Below are 26239 nucleotides of genomic sequence, written 5' to 3'. Positions count from 1 at the left end.
TCCCAATGTTTCTTCACCCTGTCTTCCTTCTATATGTGTTTCTTTCTCTACACATCATGTTCTTTTTCTAAGAACACCAGTCATATTGGATTAGGAGCCAACCCTATTTTAATATGACCTCATCTTGACTAATTACATCCACAAAGGCCCTGTTTCCAAATAAGGTTATATTCTGAAGTACTGGGTGGTCTGCGGCCATACCACCCCACACACACCCGATCTCATCTGAAGTACTGGGTGTTAGGACATCAATATATGAATTTGGGAGGTGGGGGAAGGGGGACACAATTCAGCCCACAACAACATCCATGGCATAATACTTGTCCCGGCAGGTGGGCAGGTGGCCAGCCCTTACTTTCTCAAACTATCCATTTGGAGCAGGTCCCTTTTTTTTTTTTTTTTTTTTTTTTTTTGAAACAGAGTCTCTCTCTGTTGCCCAGGCTGGAATGCAGTGGTGCGATCTTGGCTCACTGCAAGCTCCACCTCCCAGGTTCACGCCATTCTCCTGCCTCAGCCTCCTGAGTAGCTGAGACTACAGGCACCTGCCACAACGCCTGGCTAATGTTTTTTTTTTTATGTATTTTTCGTAGAGACAGGGTTTCACTGTGTTAGTCAGGATGGTCTCGACCTCCTGACCTCGTGATCCACACACCTTGGCCTCCCAAAGTGCTGGGATTACAGGCGTGAGCCACTGTGCCCAGCCTGGAGCAGGAACTTTTTATCTATCACCTTATTTAATCATCATATCCCTCTTAGTCTGCTAGGGCTGCCATAAGAAAATACCATAGAACAGGTGGCTGATACAACAACAATTTATTTTCTCACATTCTGGAGGCTAGAAAGTTCCAGATCAAGGTCCTGCGGGGTTTGGTTTCTGGTGAGGACTCTCTTCCTGGCTTACAGGAAACCACCATCCCATTGTGTGCTCACATGACCTCTTCTTTGACTGATCTCTGACAGAAAGGGAATTCTGGTGTCTCTTCCTCTTCTCATAAGGGCGCTAGCTCTATGGGATTAGAGATCCACCCTTTTGACCTCATTTAACCTTTATCACCTCCTCACAGGCCCTATCTCCAAATGGGGATAACATTGGGGGTTAGGGCTTCAACGTATGAAGTTGAGGAGAACATGATTCAGTCTACAGTAATCCCCAATGAGAGACATCATCATTGTCATTTATAGGAAGCTGAGACACAGAAAGGTTAACCTTCAGATTCCACAGCTAGAATTAGTGTAAAATGCAGGTGTATTTGACTCCTAAAACCCATTTCTCCATCCACTATTCTGAATGTCTCAAACTGGGACCTAAAATGGGGAGGTCTGCACATGACCTGAAATTACTTCCATTACTGGGGGAAGGGAGGATTGAGCAATTTCCTATTTCTATTAAAGTGAATTATACAAACTTGTCATTCTAGGGATGAAAGGTCATCCTAGAATTGCCTATGGGCGATTTCATACAGTTCAACCTAGAATGAGAAATAGGAAATTCAGAAGGGCCTTGCAGGGCTTTCTGACCATGCATCCTTGTCACATGCCCCACTGCACAACTTTCCCAGCTCCTCGATATCACATGGATCTGGAAAGCAGGGAGACCGGACTATGGAGCCAGCCCTCCAGGGTTAGAACTGAGTTTGAATCTCAGCTTGACTACTTACTAGGATCTAAGGTAACATGTTTAATCTCTCTGTGCTCAGTTTCCTCATCTGGAAACAGAAATTATAATACTCCTCCCTCATATGATCGTAGTGAGGACTGAAAGAGTTAATGCATATAAGGAGTGTTTGGGCAGGATCTGGCACACAGCAAATGCTTTATAAGTGTTAGTTGTTATCATCATGATTATTCTTGTCTGAATTATAAGGAAGAGAAAAAGTATGTATCTTAAGAATAGAGGGTTTTAAAAATGTTCCCAAGTTCCTTAACCAACCTGAGCCACCTGTAAATTAAGTACTACGGGATTTCCAGCTCTGACATGTATTCAGGGGTCCTAGAAACTGACATCAGTTTAATACAAACTATTCTAAAATGTCTTGTGCCCTTGACAGGGAGGTCCAAGTACTGGATACTTGCAATGCAATCCAGCAGTGGCCCTGTCTTTCTTACAAAAAGGCCCCAGTCACATGATGATGAGGCTAGATCTATTCCTGTCCTCCTTCTCTTCCTCATATTTCCTTCTTCTTCAAGGTCTAAACGTTTATTGAACTGATACTCATGAATGAGTTACTCGACTAGGCTTGCAGGACAAACTTGGCAGGCTTTAGATCTATTTGTTCCTTTCCATCCCCCAAAATCAAATGGCTGCTCCAGGAAAATGTTCCCCTTGTGGCAGGGTCCGGGAGAAAAGAGAGAGGAAAAATTAAAACGACTGAAGGCCCATGTGCTCCAGGAATGTATCCTGGAGATGGGAGTGGAGGGCAGTGGGAGAACTTGGTAAGGTTAAAATTTTTAAAGTTTCAGGTCCTGTATCTTGACATCCCGAGTATAAATGCGGGTACCAGACATAGCACAAACGTATTCAAAGCCCAGTTACATATACCAAACCAAACGCGGGCTCTTGAAGGGTGATGAGGTAGGGATGAAATACAGGATCGCCTGAGATCTTCCTCTCTTAGGGACCTGCTTGGCTCCAGCTGATTCAGTCGAGGAGGAAAAACCTCCCACTTGCTCCTCTCGGGCTCCCTGCATGGAGAGAGGAGACACACTCCTGCCACACAGTTGCAAGAAGTCGCCACTTCCCCCTCCAGCCGACTGAAAGTTCGGGCGATGTCTGGGCCGTCATTTGAAGGCGTTTCCTTTTCTTTAAGAACAAAGGTTGGAGGCTGAGCCTTGCCGCGCGGGTGCAGGAAAGTACACGGCGTGTATCGAGAGAAAAAAAATACACACACGCAATGACCCACGAGAAAGGGAAAGGGGAAAACACCAACTCCCCGGGTGCTGGGCTTTTCGACTTTTCCTTTAAAAGAAAAAAGTTTTCAAGCCGTAGGTTCCAAGAACAGGCAGGAGGGGGGAGAAGCGGGGGGGGAGGGGGTTTGCAGAAAAGGCGCCTGGTCGGTTATGAGTCACAAGTGAGTTATAAAAGGGTCGCACGTTCGCAGGCGCGGGCTTCCTGTGCGCAGCCGAGCCCGGGCCCAGAGCCGCCTGCAGCCTTGGGAATGGAGCGGATCGCAGAGCCCAAGCCGCCCGCAGAGCAAGCGCGGGGAACCAAGGAGACGCTCCTGGCACTGCAGGTACGCCGACTTCAGTCTCGCGCTCCCGCCCGCCTTTCCTCTCTTCAACGTGGCAGGGACGCCGGGGGACCTCGGTGCGAGGGTCACTGCCGGGTGGACTGGCGGGGTAAGGCGGGGGCAGCGCGCACGTGGCCGTAGAGCCGGGCTCGGTCCCGCGCGCGTCTGCGGGTGCCCCCTGGGGACTCAGAGGTGTCGCCTCGCCCGGGACCAGAGATTGCGCTGGAAGGATTCCCCCGGGCAGAGGCGGGGAAGGAGGGGTGTTCGAAACCTAATACTTGAGCTTCTTTGCAAAGTTTCCTTGGATGGTTGGGGAGGTACCTGTATAATGGCCCTGGACCAACTTCCCTGTTGAAGCCGCCAAAGAAGTGTGTAAAACACACTACAGGGGCAGTGTGGAAAAAAAGACTGCCTTCAAAACTTGTATCTTTTCTATTTTGAAAAATAACTGCAAATCTATTTTAATTTTACAAAGTTAGACTCATAGCATTTTAAATATCAATGTCTTCATTTAACAGAAGTGAAGATGGAGCAAACGCTCAATCAGCGTCTGTATTATTCGCTCCTGTTGTGCCAGGGTGCGTTTTTGCTGAGCGGTTGCCTTTACTCTCACAAAACCCCGTTGGTGTCTGTCCTCCACATTTTATGAGGGAGAGCTGGATCTTTTGAAGTTTGTATCATCTAAAGCAGGTATATTGAGATGACTATGGATAGAAGTTTACCTGAAAATACTGAAGTTGACAGCTGACAAAGATATAAGAATCCAAAGTATGCTAAAAATTAAGGAGCTGGGGCCGAGAAATGAAGTTACTTCACCAGCATCACACAGCAGATCCAGGACCCTGTGTGATTTGAAAAGGCCAAGGTATCTAATGATGCTCATAATTTAGTTTACATTTTGTGTCAAACAGATGAGGTCAAGTGGACATTATGTGTATATTCCAAAGCCAAAATTACTGCTTGTAATCTCCATTCATCTCTCTGAAGAAGTAGTGCCTCTTTTATATGGCTTTAACATAATGTATAATCGAAGTGAATTAGGGCAGCCAAAGTTTTAATCACAGGACTGATCTTTTAAAAACGGGTATATGTAAAGTTAATTGCTTATCTATGTGAACAGTAATATATGCTATAAAAAGTTTTCAAGGCAACTTCCTGCCTGTGGTTTAATTTGATAGTCACAATGATAGGAAATTGGCAGGGTTAGGTGGTGGTATCCACATTTTGCCCATGAGGACTTGTGGCTCAGATAATTTGAGTTTTTTCTAGTAAGGTCACTAGGTCCCTAGTGCACAGCCTGCTTTTAGGTACGGATGTGGGATGGGGGTGTCGGCAGACCACAGGTTTTTGACTCTCAGTTTGGGCTCATTTCCATGACTCCTTGCTGCCTCCCTGATTTCTGTCAAATGACCAAAGCACATTTACTAATTACTTCTGCCGCAAGGACTACTCCTTATTAGGCTGTGACAAGCAAGTTTCCTCACATAGCGGGTCAGCTCACTCTGGCCACAGGACCCAGCTTCCTAACCACACACATTAAGAAAGAGAAAAATTAGCACTGTCTGAAACCTACAACCACTTCAAGGGGGAAGAGTGGTGTTTGCACAAATATCTACTCTTGTTTTAACCTAATCATGTGTAAAAAGTGTAATTCACTGTCTTTACCAAAAAAAAAAGTCATCACAGTCTGCCTGTGCTGGACGCTATGCTAGAGGCTGGAGAGACAAAAGTGAGCAGGATAGGCACCACCCTACCCTTACAAACCCAAAAAGTTAGAGGAAAGGCTATCAGGATGTTACTATGCAATCTGATAGCATTTCAATTTTGGTAACATAAACACTTGAACTAATTAGAATGTGCTACAAATTTTGCCATTCTTTACTTTCCATGTGCCAACATGGAACATTTGTAACCTTCATCTTTCAATACCTCATCTTAACAGTCTTCTATAAATCAAAAAATCTACCCCAAAAAGCCCTAGGTTTTAACTTTTGAAAAGTTTTTTTATTTATCAGCTTTTCATGTCATGACTAAGATCTGCCATTCAATTTAAAGGAATTCTTTCATTTTAGAGTAACAGTTATTAAAATCCTTTATTCCTACCTCCTTGAGAATCTAACGGAAATTTTATATCTTCTTCCCGGAAAATTTTTTTTAATGTGCATCCTCACACACCATTTTGCATTCGGCGTCAGCAGGCTAGAGGCTTCCTTGAACCTCAGTCATGACCCTCTTTGGGGGTCCACTTTCATAATCAGTATTCTAAACGTAGTAGGCATAAATAGCTTGAATAGAGGAAAGTGGTATGTAGACTCTTGGCCTTCACTTGGACTGAGCATCTCTATCCTTAACCAGTTGGTGTCTCCATTTTTGTTAGTCATTGGCTACTGCTTAGCTGAAGCTATTGATTTTAATAGCCTTATTGTTTTGGTATGAGGCTGCCACTCTGCAGAAGCCTAATATTGGTGAAGGAACACCAGTCTAAGAACCGTAGTTTGTTTCTAGTATCAACTCTGCAGATTTCTGTGCCTCATTTTTCTCATCTCTAAGATGGGTAGCCGATGGGTGGCCGGGACTGAATCATTTCTAAAATCCTTTAAACTGATGAAATTCTGTGATTCCAGTGTAACTACCAAGTTCACTTTCATATACCTCCTGAGACACAGCTGGTCTTTAGTAAATTTAGATCCTCTATGTCCAAAGAAAGTCAAAGTAAGTACCACCATAATTCACTATAGAATGTATTTTTGTCTTTCACTAATCTTACTGGACTCAAAACTGTTACATGTTTCCTTAAATTAGATAGAATAAAACAATTGTGAAACACTACTTTTCAAGGAAAATGTTACAATTTTAAAAGCCTCTTTTTATCCCACCTCTCAGTAGCTACAACTTTCATGTATGAGTTTCATATATATATATGAAAAAATTTTTCTTATCTCAGGCTCTTAAGGAAATGCAATGCTTTTAATATGATCACTGCTGTGTAATTCTCATCTGCCCTGAAACACTTAAGTTCTGTCCATCAATCAATGTCTTTGGGCTTACAATATTCAGAGCCTTAAGCAAAACCAGCGCAAAAGCACATCTGTCCTCAAATAAGCACATCATATGTCTGAGCAGTTCAGCACCCTCACTCAAAGTCCACGGCTCTCAGCAATGTGGAAGAACATGTGATTCCTAAAATCACCACCCTTACACACAGTGACACACTCACCAGAAAGTGAGGCTTAACATGGCTTAAGTTGCTGTAGTTTAAAACAGATTGTGAATATCTGTGCTAATTCTGAGAAACAATTAGCAGAGATATTAATCAATTAGCACAGATCACTAATATCTGTGCTAATTGTTAGGACAGATTAGCACAGATATGGCTACCTTGTGTGAGTAGATAGGGTTAAGGCACTGGCAGAAGGAAAGATTAGTGAAGAATATCAAATAGGTGATTTAATGAAATTGTGAGGCTGAAGTTGTGAGGCTGAAGTTTGGATAAGGTGAAACAATGCCCTACAATGACATTTATGCCAGTTCTCCATAAACGAGTGTTCTACACAAATAATAAGTTCCTGGCTGTCTTAACAAAATGCTATGGTCCTTTGTATGCTCACACAAATAAGGGTTCCAAGCATGGGAAACAGGTGTCAGATTGCCCAGGTGGGCAACCCAGCCGCATGCTCCTTAGCCACTGATTAACCTTGTGCAAGTTACTTCACCTGCCTGCGCCTCAAGGCCCCCCATGTTTCAATGGGGAGGGTGTGAATACTCATTCCTAAGGTTGTGAGGAGGAATAACTGAGTTAGTATACATCAAACACTTAGGTGCTTGGCACAGAGGGAGCCCTGTGTGTTTGCTATTATTTTGTTTCAGTGGATGATCTTGTGTATTATAAGAAATCAATTTGGAAGGTGAGATACAAATGCAGTCTGAGAAAGTAAAGACATTTTAAAGACATTTTACTGTGTCACGAATTTTCAGAGATCACAATGACACGGTAAAAGTTGTTTGGTTTTAGAATTTTGTTTCAGAATGCATATCCTTCTCCTTAACCAAACGAAAACTACTAAAATACTTCTGAAAACTATTTCCAAGAAAACATTTTGGTGTATCTTTTAGCAGTTACTTTACAACTTAAAATTAGGATAAACCAAAGAATTATTTTAACTTGGCTTTTACCTGCTTGTAGATAACCTCTAATTTATATAACGGTTCAATTATACAGTGGTAAATGTATCTGGGCTTGTACTTTTAAAATAGCAAGTGTAACATGTGATCGATGTAGGGTACTTATAAAGTACTCACTAAGCACTGATGACTGATGTCATTAGTATCACGGCCATCATTCACTGAACCCTGATTATGAGGCTGGCACCCAACTAAATGTTTTGCATTGTCACTTCATCTTCACAAGACTTTCTGAGTAGGTTATACCTTTATCTCCATTTTCAGGGAAACAACTAAAACTTAAAGAGGTTTATTAACTTGCCAAATACCACACAGCTAGTAACACTTGTGGGGTATGGAATGGAACCCAGGCAAGCTGAAAACAACAGAACAATGAACACTCCTGCTTTTCAATTAGATTTGCTAATCATTAATATTTGCCACATTGGCTTATCTTTCTGTGTCCCTACCCATCTCTCTCTCTATATCTATATGCAAATCTGGCATCTAACTTCTAGATGTTTCAGCACGGATCTCCTAAGAACAAGGACATGGTTCTATGCAATGAAAACATATGATTATAGCATCCAAGAGTGGTTTTTAAAATCCGGGATGAAACTTAGTTTTTACCCACAAGTCCAGATGATGATTTCTACCAGTATTCTCCAGCTTTACTTTATACTTGACAGACTGAGATCCAAGCCTGGAATCTTCTAAAAAGGGTCCACTGCCAATCTGGAATGCCAACAAATCTTATTAATATATCCCCACATTTGTAAGCTTCTACTAAATTCTCCAAGAACCTGCATATCGGTTAAGTCCTGAAATGCTCCAGTGCCAAATAAAAGCCTACTGTGCAGAAAGAAATGCCTTTGGAAACTCTCAAACATTTATTCAAAAGTATGTAGTGAGTATCTGTCAGCTGTATATCCAGCACTGAGGGATATATATCAGTCTCTGCCATCACATACACCTCAGCACTAAGAAGAGACGCATGAAATAATTACCATCCAGTGTGATAAGTGCTCTGACAGAGGATGGAGAGAGGACTAGCCACCTTGGGGAAGATAGACAAGCAGGGACCCATCAGGAGATGAGGAGAAACCAGCCTCCAGGAGTGTGCTATCTGAGAGTACAAGATAAGGAAGGCAAAGAGGACAGGTCCATACTTGAACAACTTGAAGTAGGTATATCTAGTGCCTAAGAGTGTGTATGGTGACATCTTGTGGAGCAGCGATCATGACCCTCATTTGGTTTGTTAAAGAATTGGGTCAAATGCCATGGGAATGTAACATGTAAATGGTCTTTGCCTTGTAACACAGGGTATCCCATCCATTAAGAGTGAATTTTTAAAAAGGCAAAACCAAACCTTTTGTTTACAGAATTTGCTCTATTTGCCTTAAATAGTTTTTAGCACACAAATTCTTCCTTGCTTGGGGCCATTATGGTGTGTGGAAGCAGAAAAAGATAAACTGCAGCTTACAGAAATAGAAAAGCAATTTTGTCCGATGATACAGACATATGGATATAAACAACAAACAGGTAACACATAATAAGTTCCAAATGAGGCATTTTGTTGAAATTCAGTGTTAAGCATAAACAGTGAACTCAAATGCACAAAGGAGGCCTCAAGGAAGAGTGACAAAATACTCCAGAGCAGATAACAGCCACCCTATTTTCTGTTCCCTGGAGTGGGGAGAAAAGACATCAAAATCGAATTCTAAATTTTAAAAAGTATTAAATTTCTCTTATGGAAATATGATATTAAGAAGTTTGTTAGACAAATGGAAAACGTTTTGTGGAAACAAGAAATAAGAAAGAATGGCCATCACTTAAAGCAACAGAATACATCTCTCCCACTAGCTCTCCCCTCCCTACCCACAGCTTTATTCACATTTGTTCTATAACATTTCAGCACAGTTCAGACCTGCCGCTGAGCCAGTGTGAGGTCAGGGTGTTGAGGAAGCGAGTCCCCGCAGTCAGACTCCAGCTGGCTGTCATCCTGCTTCTGCTTATTCCACAGAATCAGTCTGGTGGGGAAGAGGAAATTCCTAACCTTTTTTTTTTTTTTTTTTTTAACACATCTTCATCAGAAAAGTGACAGCACTAATTACTGTCCATAATAAAACTACTGGGAAGGTAACTTAGCTTGCAAATAAGTTCCACAAAGTCATTTCAGTAAAAGCTTCCTGGTTCTAAAATTGGGAAAAGCAGGATAATCCTCTAAGGCTGCCATTCTTTCTCTTTTGTGCATTTACAACTAAACAGTCACTGATATACATTTCCACAGTGACTCTGCAATATCCACACTGACTTTCTTCTAAGACACTTCAAAAATCCATCACACCTTTATGTGTTAAATATCACTATTGGCATATATCTTTAAAAACATTTATTTTCTTAGTTCTCAAAATACAGAAAAGAATGTTATGCTATTTTGTGTGCAAACTGCTATTTTCAATAAGGAGCTCTTAATTGAGAAATAGTTGCTATTTTCAATAAAGAACTCTCAATTAGAAATATCAAGAAGTGATGTTAAGTTTTATGGAAGTAAATAAAATATCATGACATGAAAAGTTTATAATTTTCCCGTAGCAATGGCTTATTCAGGGAATTTTTCTTATATCTAAAGTTAATGATCTGAAAAGTGGTAATCTTATCATTCACCAAGATTTCAGGATGTAAGTTATTCCTACAGAACAATCCACTTTTACCTTTAAAGATGAGTTTGTGTGCTTCAGAAGATGTGACCCCAGTTGGCCACCATCTCAATCAGTAGTAAGTCACACCATCAATCCCCTATTAATGATGGAACTCATGTGAAGTTAAGAGGAAACATAATACTCTTTACCTCATTCCCTGGTAGCAGAGAAGTTGACTCATCTTTAACGTCAGTTACTGAGATGTAACGCAGAATCATATTCTACAGAAAATATGTGATAAACTTTACACAAATAAATACACTTTAGAAAGGCAGTCATTTGGATTCTTTTTGTCAGAGAACACTGCAAGTCTTCAAGAATCTCTGAGAAATTAAACACTTTATATGACATTTTATAGCATGTAGAGAGGTTGAAACTCAGAGAACTAAAACTCAGATGATAGTCTACATACTTAATTTGTTGCTGCTTTATGCTGTACATGAAAAGTGTGAGCTTAAATTATAAATAAAAAACTACTGAACTATCAAACTATTTGGAGTACATCCTTATCTTTCCTCTAAATTACTTTTTTCCCATTAACATCTACCTATCCCAGGTCCTCTCTCCTCAGCCCTTGATCTCTGCTTTCAAAGATGACTAACTAACCTAATAAACACATCTAAGGCGATGTGTCAACTTCAACCCAACCCTCTTTCCCCAGATAACTGTCTGCATTTCAAGAACCTACCAGAGACCTTACCTGTCACCTTGGCTCTCCCACCCAATGGAGATGGCTCTAATGGTAAGGAATTCTGTCTTAAGTAACAGGGAGGGGAAACACTCTGACAGATGCAGAGTTTTCATAGAGGCAGGTTGTTGGTGCATCATGTGGGCAGCCACTTGCAACTTTTGACCCTGCCTCAAAAGGTAACCAAGAAATCGTTGTTATTCTAAAGATTATGACAAATCCAAAGTTTCACAGAATCCTGATTTTTATATACTTGCATTAATCACTGCTTATTTCCATGACATAAACCCAAACTGCAGCTGCAGAATATAGAGAATCAGAATAAATTCTGATAGAAAAGCCAGATACTGCTTCCACATATGCAAGTATATGCTAATTGCTTTTAGCAAATGGATGCAAATAGGAATCAACATTATTCCATCTTAATGATTATGTTTTTGATTGGTACACATAAATGTTAGTGGGAAAATATTTAGAGGAAGTTTAGACCTAAACTAAATCACTTCAATTTTCAACAACATAATTACATTTCACCTACTAAAATGGCTTTGGACCTAGAATTTGTATTGCTACATCAATATAAGATGACTTTCGGTAAAAATAGATGTACATTTGATTTGTAACAACAAATTGGTAGTTTTAAATTATTTGTATATTTCAGGGTAAATAAATTTAGAGCTATCCCACAGTCGCTTTGGTTCTGAAATTTGACCGCTGTAACTTTTTTTTAAAGAAAACTGTATGGTGTGCAGTTCCTTTGGTTGCAAATATTAAATGGTTGGTGCTGAGAATAAGCAGCAATATAGAAATATACATAATTGTAGAAGAATATAACCTATGATTTAGACATAAAACGAGATCCTTACAAGATAAAGAGTTATGGAGATGTATGCTAATGATGGTTGTACAACATTATGACTGTTTAATACAGCTGACCTGTACACTTAAAAGTGGTTAAGATGGCCAGGCACGATGGCTCACGCCTGTAATCCCAGCACTTTGGGAGGCCGAGGTGGGTGGATCACAAGGTCAGGAGATCGAGACCATCCTGGCTAACACGGTGAAACCCCATCTCTACTAAAAATACAAAAAATTAGCTGGGCATGGTGGCGGGCACCTGTAGTCCCAGCTACTCAGAGGCTGAGGCAGGAGAATGGCGTGAACCTGGGAGGCGGAGCTTGCAGTGAGCCGAGATCGCCCCACTGCACTCCAGCCTGGGTGACAAAGCGAGACTCCGTCTCAAAAAAAAAAACAAAAAACAAAAAACAAAAAGTGGTTAAGATGTTAAACTTACATTATGTTTACATTACATATTTCACCACAATAAAAAATTTTTGAAGGAAAACCAGAACTTTAATGACAAACTTAGGACATATTATGCTCTGAATATATAGTTTCGATAACGTCTTTCCTGGCAAATCAACAAGGTAAGAATAAAAGGATATTCTGAAATCTTTTTTTTTCTTTGGAGATGGAGTCTCGCTCTGTTGCCCAGACTGTAGTGCAGTGGCACAGTCTCGGCTCACTGCAACCTTCTGCCTCCCAGGTTCAAGCGATTCTGCTGCCTCAGCCTCCTGAGTAGCTGGGACTACAGGCACGCACCACCATGCCTAGCTAATTTTTTTGTATTTTTAGTACGGGATTTAACCATGTTGGTCAGGCTGGTCTCGAACTCCTGACCTTGTGATCCCCACCTCAGCCTCCCAAAATGCTGGGATTACAGGCGTGAGCCACCGCACCTGGCCAGATATTCTTAAATCTTATGCTAACACCCCACCCTGCCCCCGAAAAAATGTCCTTCGGGAAAGCATAATCTAAGGAAAAATTTCCCAAAGTGCCACCTTCAGCTTCATTCTTACTACAAGAGGAAGAATTGCCTGTCATATAATGAAAGATACTTGGTGTTATCATTAATCTGGTCTACACAGTGCTTCCTCTTGGTAGATTTTTTACCCACTGTGAGAAGGAATGATTTTGATACTCAGTGTGTAGTAATTCTGTTAAGAACATTTAACTTGGAACCTATGCTACATAGTAAAGCTTATACTGACAATGGATATTTCATGTGGTAGGCATAAGTATTGTGGCGTGAGGGGAGGACTGGAAGTATATCTGCAGAACTACCTAGTCAAAGACCCCAATCTAATTTCTAATGTATAATTCATATAAATCCTTCTTGTATTGCTACACATTAAACATTATGCTTGTTACATTATTGGTTAGCACTGTCACTACTGATTGTCAGGCTTATAATTGTGTATAATTCTTCCCCTGCCACTTTACCAGCTGGTGGCCACACTGATTCCAGAGAGAAGTACTTCATTTCTTATTACCTCATGAAAGCACCCTCTGCCCAGTGCCTTGGCTAACAGACTGGCCTTTGTTGTCTACGACCACTAATTCCCACTCAGGCACATAGCAATTCTGTTGCTGGTTGCTTAGCCCAGTCAAAAACACTGGAAGTGGATGTAGACTCCACACTGATGGATGAACGACCTTCTGGTCATTTTACTGTCCTTAAAAGTCTATTTTTAAATTGAAAAAAATATACATATATATATTCTGGGGTATGTTCTCCTTTATTCTGTTCATTAATGTTTTTCATCAATCACTGTGTTTTAAATATGACCTAAGGTTCTACAGTATATTTAGACAAACTTCTCATTTCTCTGCAATATTAGGAATTCATCACGCCTGTATGACAAGGTTGTGTTTGAGAACAAATGGGGACCTGTGTGACATGTTTTATTTCAATATACATTTAGAGTTTGAACCAATAAAAAAGCTATTAGAATTTTTAATATATATAACACATTATCAAAAACACTGTCGCTTTTCTGAGTGCTCTAATCAGGCATTCAGATGTATATTTAAAAAGAGGGAAAAGTCAATCAGTATACTAAATATATTTATTTTAATACCTGTGCTCATATGTTACCTTTAAAGAACAGGAATAAAATTTATGGGTAGAATAGTATGCAAGCAATTTACCTTCAATACAAATTAAACACATCTTTTTAAGAAAAGGGTGAGTTATCTCGACTGGGGAGGCACTAACGCTAGATTATTAATATGTATTTATTAATATGTATTATTAATATGTATTACTGTGACCAGGACCCTGTAAGGGGGGAAAAAAGTCCTTATTTTTACAATCTTTATTGACTGAAATTCTATAAAATGAATTGAATTCCTGAAATGACATCATTTAATCCAAATTTTTTCATCATCAACTAATTCATCTCAGAAAACAGTAAAGTTTAAAAAAAATACTATCAGTAAGAATGATATATTTCCTTGGTTTGGAAATTTCCAAACCACGATATTCTGCCCCGTCAAAATATATTCACTGGGGAATTTTTTACTTCATACGTTTCTTTTGAACTTAGTCACATTTTTGTATCTAGCTGGTTTCATTATTAAATAAAAGAAAAGGTGATTCCCCTCTTGTACTGCAGGAGACCACATACTTGAATGATACTCTAACTTCTAGGTTCTGCTATAGTAACACTGAAATCAGAAACCTGTGGGAGAAATGTCACTTTATCTGAGAGAGTAAAATCTGACTCTAAAAGGAAGTAGCAAATTCATCTTGTTCTTTTTTTTAATCAACCCTCTGCCTAAGACAAGTAGTTTGAAACACAGAGGACTCTTTAAGTCATACTTCCTTTATGTAGTCAAAACCAAAGCCACTGGGTATTGCTTTCCCCAAAGGAATCTCTAAATAGCAGACGGGGACATTTTCAGATAGATTCATTTGTAGGCAAACCTCCATTGCTTGTATCGTATTTCCTGAAAGAATAAAGGTAAAACTTCAACTATTTATTACAGAATGAAAAATTCAGCCTTAACTCCACCTTTATAAAACAGGTTAATTGGGTTTTAATTTTCATAAATCATAAAGGACCATTTTGAATATTTGGGCCTTTAATTGTCTAGCTCCCAGATGAAGTACAAACCAGAAAAAAAACAAAAAAAAAACTGTACTGTGTCAGAATGCAAGCTTCCCTCTTTGCATTTTGGCATTTGGAAACGCTGAAGAGTGGTTTTTGTTTTTGATTTAAAGAAGATGATACATATGTGTACCTGATTCAAAACTAGAGAATAGAATTGAAAACATAATTTTCAAAAAGTTTTCAAATATGCCTAAAGGTAACAATGTCATCTTTTAATTGCCAATTTCTCTACCACTTTCAACAAATTACTTCCACGGATTTAATTAGCTCCTTCCTTTCAAGAGAAAATGGACTAGTTTCCTTTCAGATTTACTATATTCTGTCACTCCAGCTTTATAACCGCATGTGCATACACAAACATTTCTTTCTCTCTTGCAGGTGGCACAAACCAGGAAGGGGAAATCTGTGGTTTAAATTCTTTATGCCTCATCCTCTGAGTGCTGAAGGCTTGCTGTAGGCTGTATGCTGTTAATGCTAATCGTGATAGGGGTTTTTACCTCCAACTGACTCCTACATGTTAGCATTAACAGGGTATGATGCCTGTTACTAGCATTCACATGGAACAAATTGCTGCCGTGGGAGGATGACAAAGAAGCATGAGTCACCCTGCTGGATAAACTTAGACTTCAGGCTTTATCATTTTTCAATCTGTTAATCATAATCTGGTCACTGGGATGTTCAACCTTAAACTAAGTTTTAAAAGTAAGGTTATTTAAAAGATTTATCAGTAGTATCCTAAATGCAAACATTTTCATTTAAATATCAAGCCCACGTTTGTTTTTATCATTAACATAAAATGTATTCCTGTCATTCTTAATTGCAGGTTTTGACTTGCTCAATATAATGTTCATAAATACCTTTGATTCAACTGTTAGAAATGTGGGCTAAACACAAATTTCTATAATATTTTTGTAGTTAAAAATTAGAAGGACTAGTGACCTCCAGTTATATCATGGATTGTCTGGCAACATTTTTTAAAATACTTAGAAACTGGTACTTTCCCCCATGTAACGATTTTCTGTTTAGGCAACTTCAGTTTAGAATTAATACTTTCATTTGACTCTTAAAGGGAAATTGAAAGGCTATGAAGCTGAATTTTTTAAATGAGATATTTTTAACAAGTAGCAGGGTAAATAACATCTGAGAGCTAGTGAGATATTGTTTCCATACAAGATACAAAGATTTAATTTAAAAAGTCATATTTGAAATGAAGTCCCAAATCTAGGTTCAAGTTCAATAGCTAAGCCACATAACATGGTTGCGAAAGCTGAGAATCTACCTTTCCACTTCTAAGCCTGTTTCTTCATCCATGAAATGGGGATAATGCTTTACAAGGTTGTTGTGAGGTTTAGGTGAGACACAGAATATTCTGTAAGATAATCAAGTGCTCCATCCATGTTATAGTTGGGTTAATCCAAGAACTAGTCACCCTACTTTGTTAGAGAAGAGAAAAGCTAATGATTTAATTTGCAGGCTTTTTAAGGTTTGGGTTTCTATGCAGTTTTTCTAAATAACCATAACTTACAAACATGTAACCAAATGTAATTGTTAGTATATTTAATGTATACTTGTTTTAACAACTCTTCTCAACATTTTGTCAAGTTTATTCACTGTAACCAAATAAATCTCATGAGTCTTTACTTGATTTAAAATAATTTTTATGGCCCATTTTCTTTTGCAAAGTACAAATTATAATTTCAGAAGATATCTGCCAAAAAAAGACAATGGAAGAAAATTATGAGGATACTAAGGGGAACATTCCTGACTCCTAGGACACAGTATTCTCATGTAAGAGTACCCATTTGGCTTTGCCCCACTTTCTGTTCAAGTTGTATGTGCTGCCAATACAAATTCCTTCTCCTAACCCGTGGAATGAGCTTATGGCTCCATGGAGCTTCCATGTAGGTAGAACATACTCAAGAGAGTTTCTTCAGGCCAGGCATAGTGGCTCACGCCTATAATTCCAACACTTTGGGAGGCTAAGGCAGGTGGATCACTTGAGGTCAGGAGTTCCAGTCTACCCTGGCCAACATAGTGAAACCTCGTCTCTGCTAAAAACACAAAAATTAGCTAGGCATGGTGGTGAGTGCCCGTAATCCCAGATACTCAGGAGGCTGAGGCAGGAGAATCACTTGAACCCAGGAGGTGAAGTTCACAGTGAACGAAGATCGTGCCACTGCCCTCCAGCCTGGGTGACAGAGTGAAAAAGTGTTTCTTCATTTTATCTGCCACTGTATATCTACAAGAGGATTCCTTGCTTTGAGTCCTAGTTCTTCAAAATCCTACTTGCTGCCTGAAGACACAAAGTCATAGAACATTAGGGCTGGAATAAACTATTGTAGTATAACCTTCCTGCTGTTACAATAAAAAGCTATGAACATTACAAAGGCACTTGAAGAAAATCTGTGCTGGGAAATGCCTTATTTGAAGAGCATTTGAGTATACTCCATGAAGCCTAAGATAGTTAATCTTCCTCTAAGCCTCAATTTCTTCATCAGTAAAATGATGAATATATTTCATATTTCATAGGATGTAGGCTTAAATGAAATCATGCATGTGAAAAGCACAATGTCTATTATGCATTAAGTGTTAAACACAAACTTTCAAACTTTTACATTTCAGTCATTTAAATCAAATGATCTACCACAGATCTCCCCAAGGACACTCTAGCTCCAAACTAACTATAATCCCGTGGTGACAACCCAAAGAACCAGGGTTCCTGGGTTTTCTCTAATGCCCAGCCCTCCTAGGCTTCTGACTGCCTATCTCCTCATCGTAGAGGGATTCCTCCTGACCAGTCATTACAAAAATTCTTGAAGCATGAGTAAGACTGAGTCTGTGTTTGGATTGGAGGAATGGGTAAGTAACAAGGTATACATATGTATGTGTGAGTGACTGAGTGTGTGTGTGTGTGTGTGTGTGTGTGTGTGTGTGTGTGAAAGTCACAAACTAAGGATGGTTTTTAAAAATTGCAAAATGTTAAGAGATTTATCTAGGACCTGACCCGCTTGCCCAGAAATTTACGGAATTCAAGACCAAGCCTTTCATATTCACTGTCATCAGTTAGATGGACCCAATAGCTAAAAAATTAAGGAGAAAAAAAATGGAGGAATATGACAAAAAAAGTCAAGTCAGAGGACTGAAGAATATATACAGAACATAGAATACTAGAAATTTTCTGAAAATAGATGATAGCGAATACCTCAAGAAAGTGAGGAAATGTAAAGAGAAAAGGGAGCTTAAAGAAAAATTGTAGAGTTCATAGATGGGACACAAGCACAAAAAGCTGGCTGAGCATGTGGTTCTCTACTAATAACAACTGGAAAACAGTGAAACTAGCAGGAAAAACTTGCACATAAGAGTTTAACTTTCCACTTTGGGTTTCAAATTCTCCCATAGCAATAAGGGCAAGTGAAATAATGTTCACTTAAGGATTTTTTGTTTTTGTTTTTGTCTATTACTGTAGTTTTTTTGGTCTGTTTTGTTTTGGTTTTGGTCTTTTTTGAAACAAACTCTTGCTCTTGTCCCCCAGTCTAGAGTGCAATGGCGCGATCTCAGCTCACTGCAACCTCTGCCTTCAAGGTTCAATTCTCCTGCCTCAGCCTCCCAAGTGGCTGGAATTACAGATACATACCACCACGCCCAGCTAATTTTTTGTATTTTAAGTAGAGAAGGGGGTTTCACCATGTTGGCCAGGCTGGTCTCGAACTCCTGACCTCAGGTGATCTGCCCGTCTCGGCCTCCCAAAGTGCTGGGATCACAGGCGTGAGCCACCGCACCCGGCCTGTTACTGTAGTACTTTAACAAATCTAAGTGTACTAGTATTAGTCTTCATTCATCTAAGACACACAAGTACTGGAATTTTTTAGGTGGGTTCCTCAAATGTCATCACAATGGTGTCTTCTCTATATTCAGTCACTCTTCCACCCTTCTCTGTAATGCTCAGGGATTTCCCAGCTCACTAGCACTTAACCTAGTATATCCTAAAAGTCCAAGTCTAACTACAGAAATGAGTTTAAATACAGTGAACATTTCATTTTCACTATTGCACTAAGCTGAAAGAAATGATTTTTGGTAAATAAAAGTTCATCACAGCAGACAATTAAGTGAAAAGTTCTATATATAACTGAAGATCAAAGGATTCTCACCTGGGAAGCTTGTCAAGCTGCATATTCCCAAGCTCCCAGGCTCCCACTCCCACTGATTGTAATACTGTAATGGAGCTGAGGACACTACATTTTTACGAGGCTGACCAGGCAGTTCAGATTCAGGTGGATCATAAACCAGCTCTGAGGAAACAGTGGTTTTATACACGATGCTACTGTTGATGTTGCTACTAGGAATGGTGCTCACCAGAAATCCTGCAACATATGACTCTGTTTACACACTATTCACCATGTAATGAGAGTCTGCAACATAGGCTAAGTGATAAGAGATGTCTTGTGGTTGACCTCTCTGGAGATAAGCAGCAATGAAATTCCAATGAAGTCTCATCATCCCTCATCACCAAAACCATCCTAACCACCTCAATGAAATACACCTGACTTCCCCCGCTCCCCCCACCCACTGCCCCGAAACCAGCTGCCCTGTGTTCTACCACCAGCTGTAACCAACCAATGACCTGATACTAACTAACCCTAATCTATCAGCTGCTGCCTAGTGCAACAGAGAGGGAAAGTCAATGAGAAGGAATTGGGTGCCAGTTCTTGCTTTGCAAGTAATGGGCTGACTAATGAGATAGCCACAAACGTCACTGCCATCCCATCTCACCCTCTCACCTGTGCTGCAAGGCTTCAACAATCATACCCAGTCTCCACTTAGGAAAATTCTGTCCTTTCTCAAATGCTGGCAGCTCAGCAATGTGCTCTCTTAACCCAGGCCAAGCACATAGTAAAAGAACTCCAAAAAGGGTTCTAGCCGGAAGTGATCTTTCTCCTCCATGCTCCCAAAGCAGATTATAGCTCCTCCATAAACGTGCTTCACATTTGTGCCCCATGTTTGGTTTGTTACCTGTGTATACATTATCCTCTCTTCTAGATGGAGCTTCTGTAGGAAACGAGAATCCTTTTTAATTTTTTGGTATTACACCCAGCTCAGGACCTTGCTCAGTTGCTTAAATTGAATGAGAAAATGTATCCAAGTACCCACTGATGTTGGAAATTCAACTTGTTCTAATATTGTGGACTGTCTGTACCTGGCATATCTGTGTCCCAATTTGAGGAACTGTTTTTCAAGTTGACGTGAATGGATTCCTTACAGATGCTCAAGCATCAATTTGGTTTTCCCTAAATCCTGCAGATCAGGAAGTCAGTATCCAAGTTTGCTTTAAGAAATTTCATTATTATAAATATATGTATGAAATTTTGTCCCCAGAATTTTTTTCTCAACAGGGAAGCCTGACATAAAAACAACCAATTTTGAGATGCTTCAAAAATAACACTGCAGTAATAGCCACTCCTAAAACAAAATATTTCTCCTTTCCTTCAATATATGTAATCACATATGACATATAAAATCTGCTTACTGGATAAATTTATCTTTAAAAGATTATCTATATTTATTAAAAGTTAAAATACATATACTCTTTGACCTGGAATCAGGTATAACAATATATTTTACAGAGCTACTAGCACACATGTGGAATCATATATGTACAAGGCTACCTAACTGAAGTATTAGTACAGTAACAAAAATTAAAAATCAACCATAAATAGGGAATAGATTAAATAATGGTACACTTATGAATGAAACACTAACTTCTAAAACAGAAAGTAAAAAGAAAGGGAAAATAAGGAAACTGGATCAATCCAACTTACGACAGGAAAGGAGAAAAAATAATGCAAAGAAATGATAATCACAGTAAAGTGAATACAAATTAAAATTTATCTACTAAAAGACAGTAATTCAAAGACTAGATTTAAAAGGAAATAATAGTTTTATGCTGTTTACAAGACAGACTTAAAACCTACCAACATAAAAATGTTGAAAGTAAGAATATACCAGGTAAATACTAAAAAAAAAACTAGTATTAACAATAGAACCTGATTTTTTTAAAAAAATAGATTAAGAAAACTAGATTAAAGGAAAAAATCATTATTACTGAGATAGAGAGGATCATTATTTAAATGATAAAAAGAAGCAGTTTATCAGCACGTTTAAAAATCCCCAACCAGAACACACAGTGCTAACAAAATCATCTTAAAATAAAATAAGCAAATGCTGATTTAGCCATAAGGAGAAACCGCCAAATCCACAATCATTTTAGGAGAATGGGTTTAAGAAAGGAAAAAAAAAAAAAAAAAAAAGATTTCTGTATGCTCTTAAGAGAAAATCTAAAAAATAATGACATGAAAAAGTTGAAAGGAATGTACCATTAAAAGGAAACCCGACACAGGAATGTCATTATAAGACAAAACAGATTTTAAGACAACTAAGAAGTTAACAAGCTGACCCTACAATAAGCATGAAAATTTTGAAAAAGAATAGGAAAGGAGAACTCACCATAAGAGAAATCAAAACTTCTTATAAAGCTATAGTCGTTAAAACGGTGTTACAGTGGTACATGGACAGATAAATGGACCAATGAAGCAGACTCAGGCACTGAAAGGAACCTTTTATATGACAGCATGGCACAATCATTAAGAGTAGAGAGGAAATAGGCTGGGCACTGTGGCTCACACCTGTAATCCCAGCACTTTGGGAGGATGAGGTGGGTGGATCACCTGAGGTCAGGAGTTCAAGACCAGCCTGGCCAACATGGTGAAACCCCATCTCTACTAAAAATACAAAAATTAGCTGGTCGTGAGGGCAGACACCTGTAATCCCAGCCACTCGGGAGGCTGAGGCAGGATAATCACTTGAACCCAGGAAGCAGAGGCTGTAGTGAGCCGAGATCATGCCACTGCACTCCAGCCTGGGCAACAAGAGTAAAACTCCACCTCAAAAAAAAAAAAAAAGAAAAAGAGTAGAGAGGAAATAAATGGTCCAGAAGAACTGCCTATCCTTGTGAAGGAGAGGGTGATTCAAAATTAGGTCCCTTTCCTCACTCTATATGCAAAAAGTAAACTTCAAATAAATTATACAATTAAATGTGAAAATCAAGACTTTAAAATAAACAATGCAGTAGGCTGCTTTATAACATCAACTTAGGGAAGGCTTTCTTAAATTTCATAAATATAAATCATAGAGGAAAAGATGAATTGTCTACCTTAAAACTAAAGACAATAGAAACAAAATTAAAAGGTAAGCCAGACAAGAGAAATATCTGTAGTGACAAGGGTTTAACTTTCTTTTGCTGCACCTGGCCCGCAAGGGTTTAACTTTCTAAAAATATAAAGAACCAGTCAGGTGCAATGGCTCACACTTATAATCCTAGCACTTTGGGAGGCCAAGGAGTGCAGATCACTAGGGGCCAGAAGTTGGAGACCAGCCTGGCAACATGGTGAAACCCCATCTCTACTAAAAATATAAAAAGTAGCTGGGTGTGGTGGCACTTGCCTGTAATCCCAGCTACTCGGCTACTCAGGAGGCTGAGACAGGGGAATTGCTTGAACCCAGTAGGCAGAGGCTGCAGAGAGCCAAGATCGTGCCACTGCACTACAGCTTGGGCAACAGAGTGAGACTTGTTCTCAAGAAAAAAAAAAAAAAGTCACATCAAACAGGCCTGAAGAATGTTGCTAAGTAGTCCTGCTAGTTGTTAGTAGGAAGACTTGTAACACTACATATACATGTACAATTTTCTACATTTATACTTACATAAAATCCAGAAACTTTAAGCATTATAGCATACCAGAAAATCTGCATTTAGCTACAGTTACACATCTTTACATTATTTGTATGTCTGTTTTGTAGATACTTATTTGCATGTAACTATATTTACTNAATATATATATATATATATATATATACACACACACACACACACTATTAATATGAGCTGCCCAAAAATCCAATTGTAAAAAAGGGGCAAAGGTTGTAAACTGGTAATTCATAAAAACAAATGAAGACATGCTTATTGGTACTATATGCTCAGCATTAAGCAAATTAAACGAGATAGGATCATGCATATTCGAACAAAATATCTGAATGTCTGAAAATAATAAATGTTAATGAGGGAGTGGAGAAATGGGAATGCTCATACTGCTGATAGAGAGTAAACTGGTATAACTATTGTGGCAGCCGGTTAATATTTAGTAAAGCTGAAGATGCATGGTCCACTGTGGTACAGGCCCTGGAGATATTATCAAATGTGTACACAAAGGAACATGCACAAGGATATTTTCTGCAATACTGTAATACTCAAAAGCCAATAACATCCTCAGTGGTCATCAATAGGAAAATGAATTAATGATAGGATTAATCATATAATGAAATACTATATAGCAGTTGAAATGAATGTACTAACTCTTTACATGTATCAACATGCTATACATAAAAAACAATGATGAGCAATAGAAGCAAATTGCAAAAGGATATATATTATGAAACTATGTTTAGTTTTAAAATACACAGAATAATATGGATTGTGGTAAAAAATATAAAATCATGAAGAGTAAGGACAGGTACAAACAGGATAGTGGTTCTTTGTGAGAGTAAGGAAATGACATAAGATCTTCAATAGATGTGCAGTTTTTCCTTTATTTAAACACAAAAGGATCTGAAGTAAATAAGGAAAAAGGTTGACAGTGGTTACAATTAAATAGTGGCTGTATATCAACACTCTTGGTTACAAACAACAGGATCTACACTTGCTAGTTTAAACAAACAGAAAAAAAATGGCTCACAAGTCTCAGGCCTGGAGGTCAGGACTATAAGGCTCAAAAACACGCTGATTTTTATACCCTGGAGCAGCTGTGGGGGAAAAACTGCTAAGCACAGCCTCCACACCTTGCACCATTACATGGGACCTCTGCCACTGCTGCTGCATTGAAAACCATATCACTGCTCCTCTCAACAACTACTCTTGTCTGCAAAGTACTTGCTTCCAGATTTCACACAGGTATGTCTAACTGGTGAGCCCACGCTACCTGTACCTGTCTCAGCCGTAGCTGCAAGGAAGGGTAGGAAATTAAATTTCATTCTTCTGGCCGGGCGCGGTGGCTCAAGCCTGTAATCCCAGCACTTTGGGAGGCTGAGGCGGGCGGATCACGAGGTCAGGAGATCGAGACCATCCTGGCTAACATGGTGAAACCCTGTCTCTACTAAAAAAATACAAAAAACTAGCCGGGCGAGGTGGCGGGCGCCTGTAGTCCCAGCTACTTGGGAGGCTGAGGCAGGAGAATGGCGTGAACCCGGGAGGCGGAGCTTGCAGTGAGCTGAGATCCGGCCACTGAACTCCCGCCCGGGCCACAGAGCGAGACGCCGTCTCAAAAAAAAAAAAAGAAAGAAAAAAAAATTTCATTCTTCTACTGGGTAAGGTAAGATCCATGATGTGGGAAGTTGCCAAAAAGCAGGTGTTCAAACAGTGCTAGTTGCCCAAAAGCATGAAAACGCCCACTCAAACAAGAGTTTGTGAAATTATTCTCTGTACTTTTCTGTATGCTCAAATATTTCACAATTTTTAAGAGAAAAAAATGTTGAAGTATATAAATTCACAAACAACAAAGGGAATGGAAAAAAAAATCAATAAACAAGAGATGTCAACCAAATTCTAAAAGACAAAAAGCTAAGTAACTAATAAAACACTAGAGAATGTCACCACCTAGAAAACATGTGGAGGAAGTTCCATCAGAGGCAGCCAAGCGGCCCAACTGGGCCTTAGCTCAGAGACGGCAGAAGTTCACAGATGACAGAAGACAGTAGAGGGATTAATTAAATCTAAACTAATTAAAAAGAAGGAATTAATTAAAGGCCTGTATACAAACAGGTTGAACACTACCCCATCTTCAAATACAGAATGGCCTACATCCAGGGAGTGCCCCATGTAAAATATCAAAGAGATCTTTTATAAAGTCAGTGAAAGAACAGTCTGCGTAAAACTAGGAGTCAATTTAGAAATCAGTAGCCAAGACAAGACCTCTTCATTCCAGCATTTTACAAACCCTCGCCCTACCAGCCAGATTCACCTACTCATCCTTAGTGATGCCTACAAGAAGCCAAACCTTGCTCAAACCACAGAGCTGCCACTCAACCTCCCTATATCCACATTTTCAACTACAAACTGACAGCCAATAAATATAAGACATTTGAAAAAAGCCTGAAACATGTAAGTGAAAGACTAAGATAAAAAATCTGTCACCAGAGAAAAGAGAGAATTCAGGGACTAGAAAGTGAATGAACAAATGAATACCAATTATATCGAATCTTCAGAGAGCTTCATGAAAAAACATCACATTCAAAAACCTGAAAAGGGCCGGGCGCGGTGGCTCAAGCCTGTAATCCCAGCACTTTGGGAGGCCGAGACGGGCGGATCACGAGGTCAGGAGATCGAGACCATCCTGGCTAACATGGTGAAACCCCGTCTCTACTAAAATACAAAAAAACTAGCCGGGCGAGGTGGCGGGTGCCTGTAGTCCCAGCTACTTGGGAGGCTGAGGCAGGAGAATAGCGGGAACCCGGGAGGTGGAGCTTGCAGTGAGCTGAGATCCCGCCACTGCACTCCAGCCTGGGCGACAGAGCGAGACTCTGTCTCAAAAAAAAAAAAAAAAAAACCTGAAAAGGATTCTATGAAAGAGAAGCAAAAGACAGCTTTCAGAAATTAAAATATGCTTGACATAATGTATTACAAGTAAAATATAAATGCAGGAAAAATAATAAAGGGAAAAAAATACAGAGGACCAATACTGAAGATGCAAATACAGCTGAACGGTATTAGAGAAACAAAGAACCTCCAGAGAAAAGAAAGAACAAAAAAAGTAAGAAAACATAAAAGAGAGATGTCGAAAATTGAAAGGACCGCCTACGTACCAAGCAGAATAACTGACTAAAGACCGAGATACGGGTACAGGATTGTCGAATTTTACACCACCAAGAATAAAAAGATCCTAAGTGTCCAGAGTGTGTTGAGGGAAGGGGATGCAGAGAACAGGTTATATAAAAAGAAACAAGAATCAGACTGGCATCAGACCTTTTATTAGCAAAATCAGATGCCAGAAAATAACTGAGCTGCTTTCAAAGTTCGAAGAGAAAAACTACTTTTCAATCTAGAACTCTGTATCTAGCTGAATAGTTCATCAAATATAAGTGCAGAACCCACTTTAGACATGCAATGGCTCACCTCTTAGACATTTTTTCCTAGAAAGGAGCATAGAGACAAATGTCAGCAAAATGAGAAAGTTAATCAAGAAACAGGAAGATATGGACTGACCTCACCCAGAAAAAAAAAAAAAAGATACAGCCTTCAGAGGAAGCCTGTGCACAAGACACAGAAAACTTGCTGACACTGAAGCAGAAACTTTTTGGCAAAATATTTTTGTAAGACTGATTACCAAGGCTTACTCAAGGTGTGGGTAAACAAGCACTTTTTTTTTTTTTTTTTTTTGAGGCGGAGTCTCGCTCTGTCGCCCA

The 26239-nt window shown here is 39.3% G+C and overlaps 1 protein-coding gene and 1 long non-coding RNA gene across 3 annotated transcripts in view; one reads left to right on the top strand and one right to left on the bottom strand.

The window, feature by feature from the left end:
* Positions 1-26239, bottom strand: part of MRPL39 (mitochondrial ribosomal protein L39) — a 120032-nt gene that overhangs the window by 67303 nt on the left and 26490 nt on the right. The window contains exon 10 of one of the 2 annotated variants that reach the window (XM_017856524.1): positions 2242-2682. The exons of the other annotated variant lie outside the window; for it this stretch is intronic. Coding sequence (XP_017712013.1) covers positions 2530-2682 — 153 coding nt within the window. The 3' untranslated portion in view covers positions 2242-2529. Of the gene's footprint in view, positions 1-2241; positions 2683-26239 lie in introns of those variants that run through there. 2 annotated transcript variants of the gene reach the window in all.
* Positions 3043-16389, top strand: LOC108518309 (uncharacterized). Its single transcript, XR_001882344.1, has 3 exons — positions 3043-3230; positions 10752-10832; positions 15113-16389. It is a non-coding gene; the product is annotated as an uncharacterized LOC108518309 (long non-coding RNA).

The sequence above is a fragment of the Rhinopithecus bieti genome, unplaced genomic scaffold, assembly GCF_001698545.2.
Source record: "Rhinopithecus bieti isolate Rb0 unplaced genomic scaffold, ASM169854v2 scaffold_1295, whole genome shotgun sequence".
Classification (NCBI taxonomy): Eukaryota; Metazoa; Chordata; class Mammalia; order Primates; family Cercopithecidae; genus Rhinopithecus; species Rhinopithecus bieti.
This window is presented reverse-complemented; position numbering and strand designations above follow the sequence as displayed.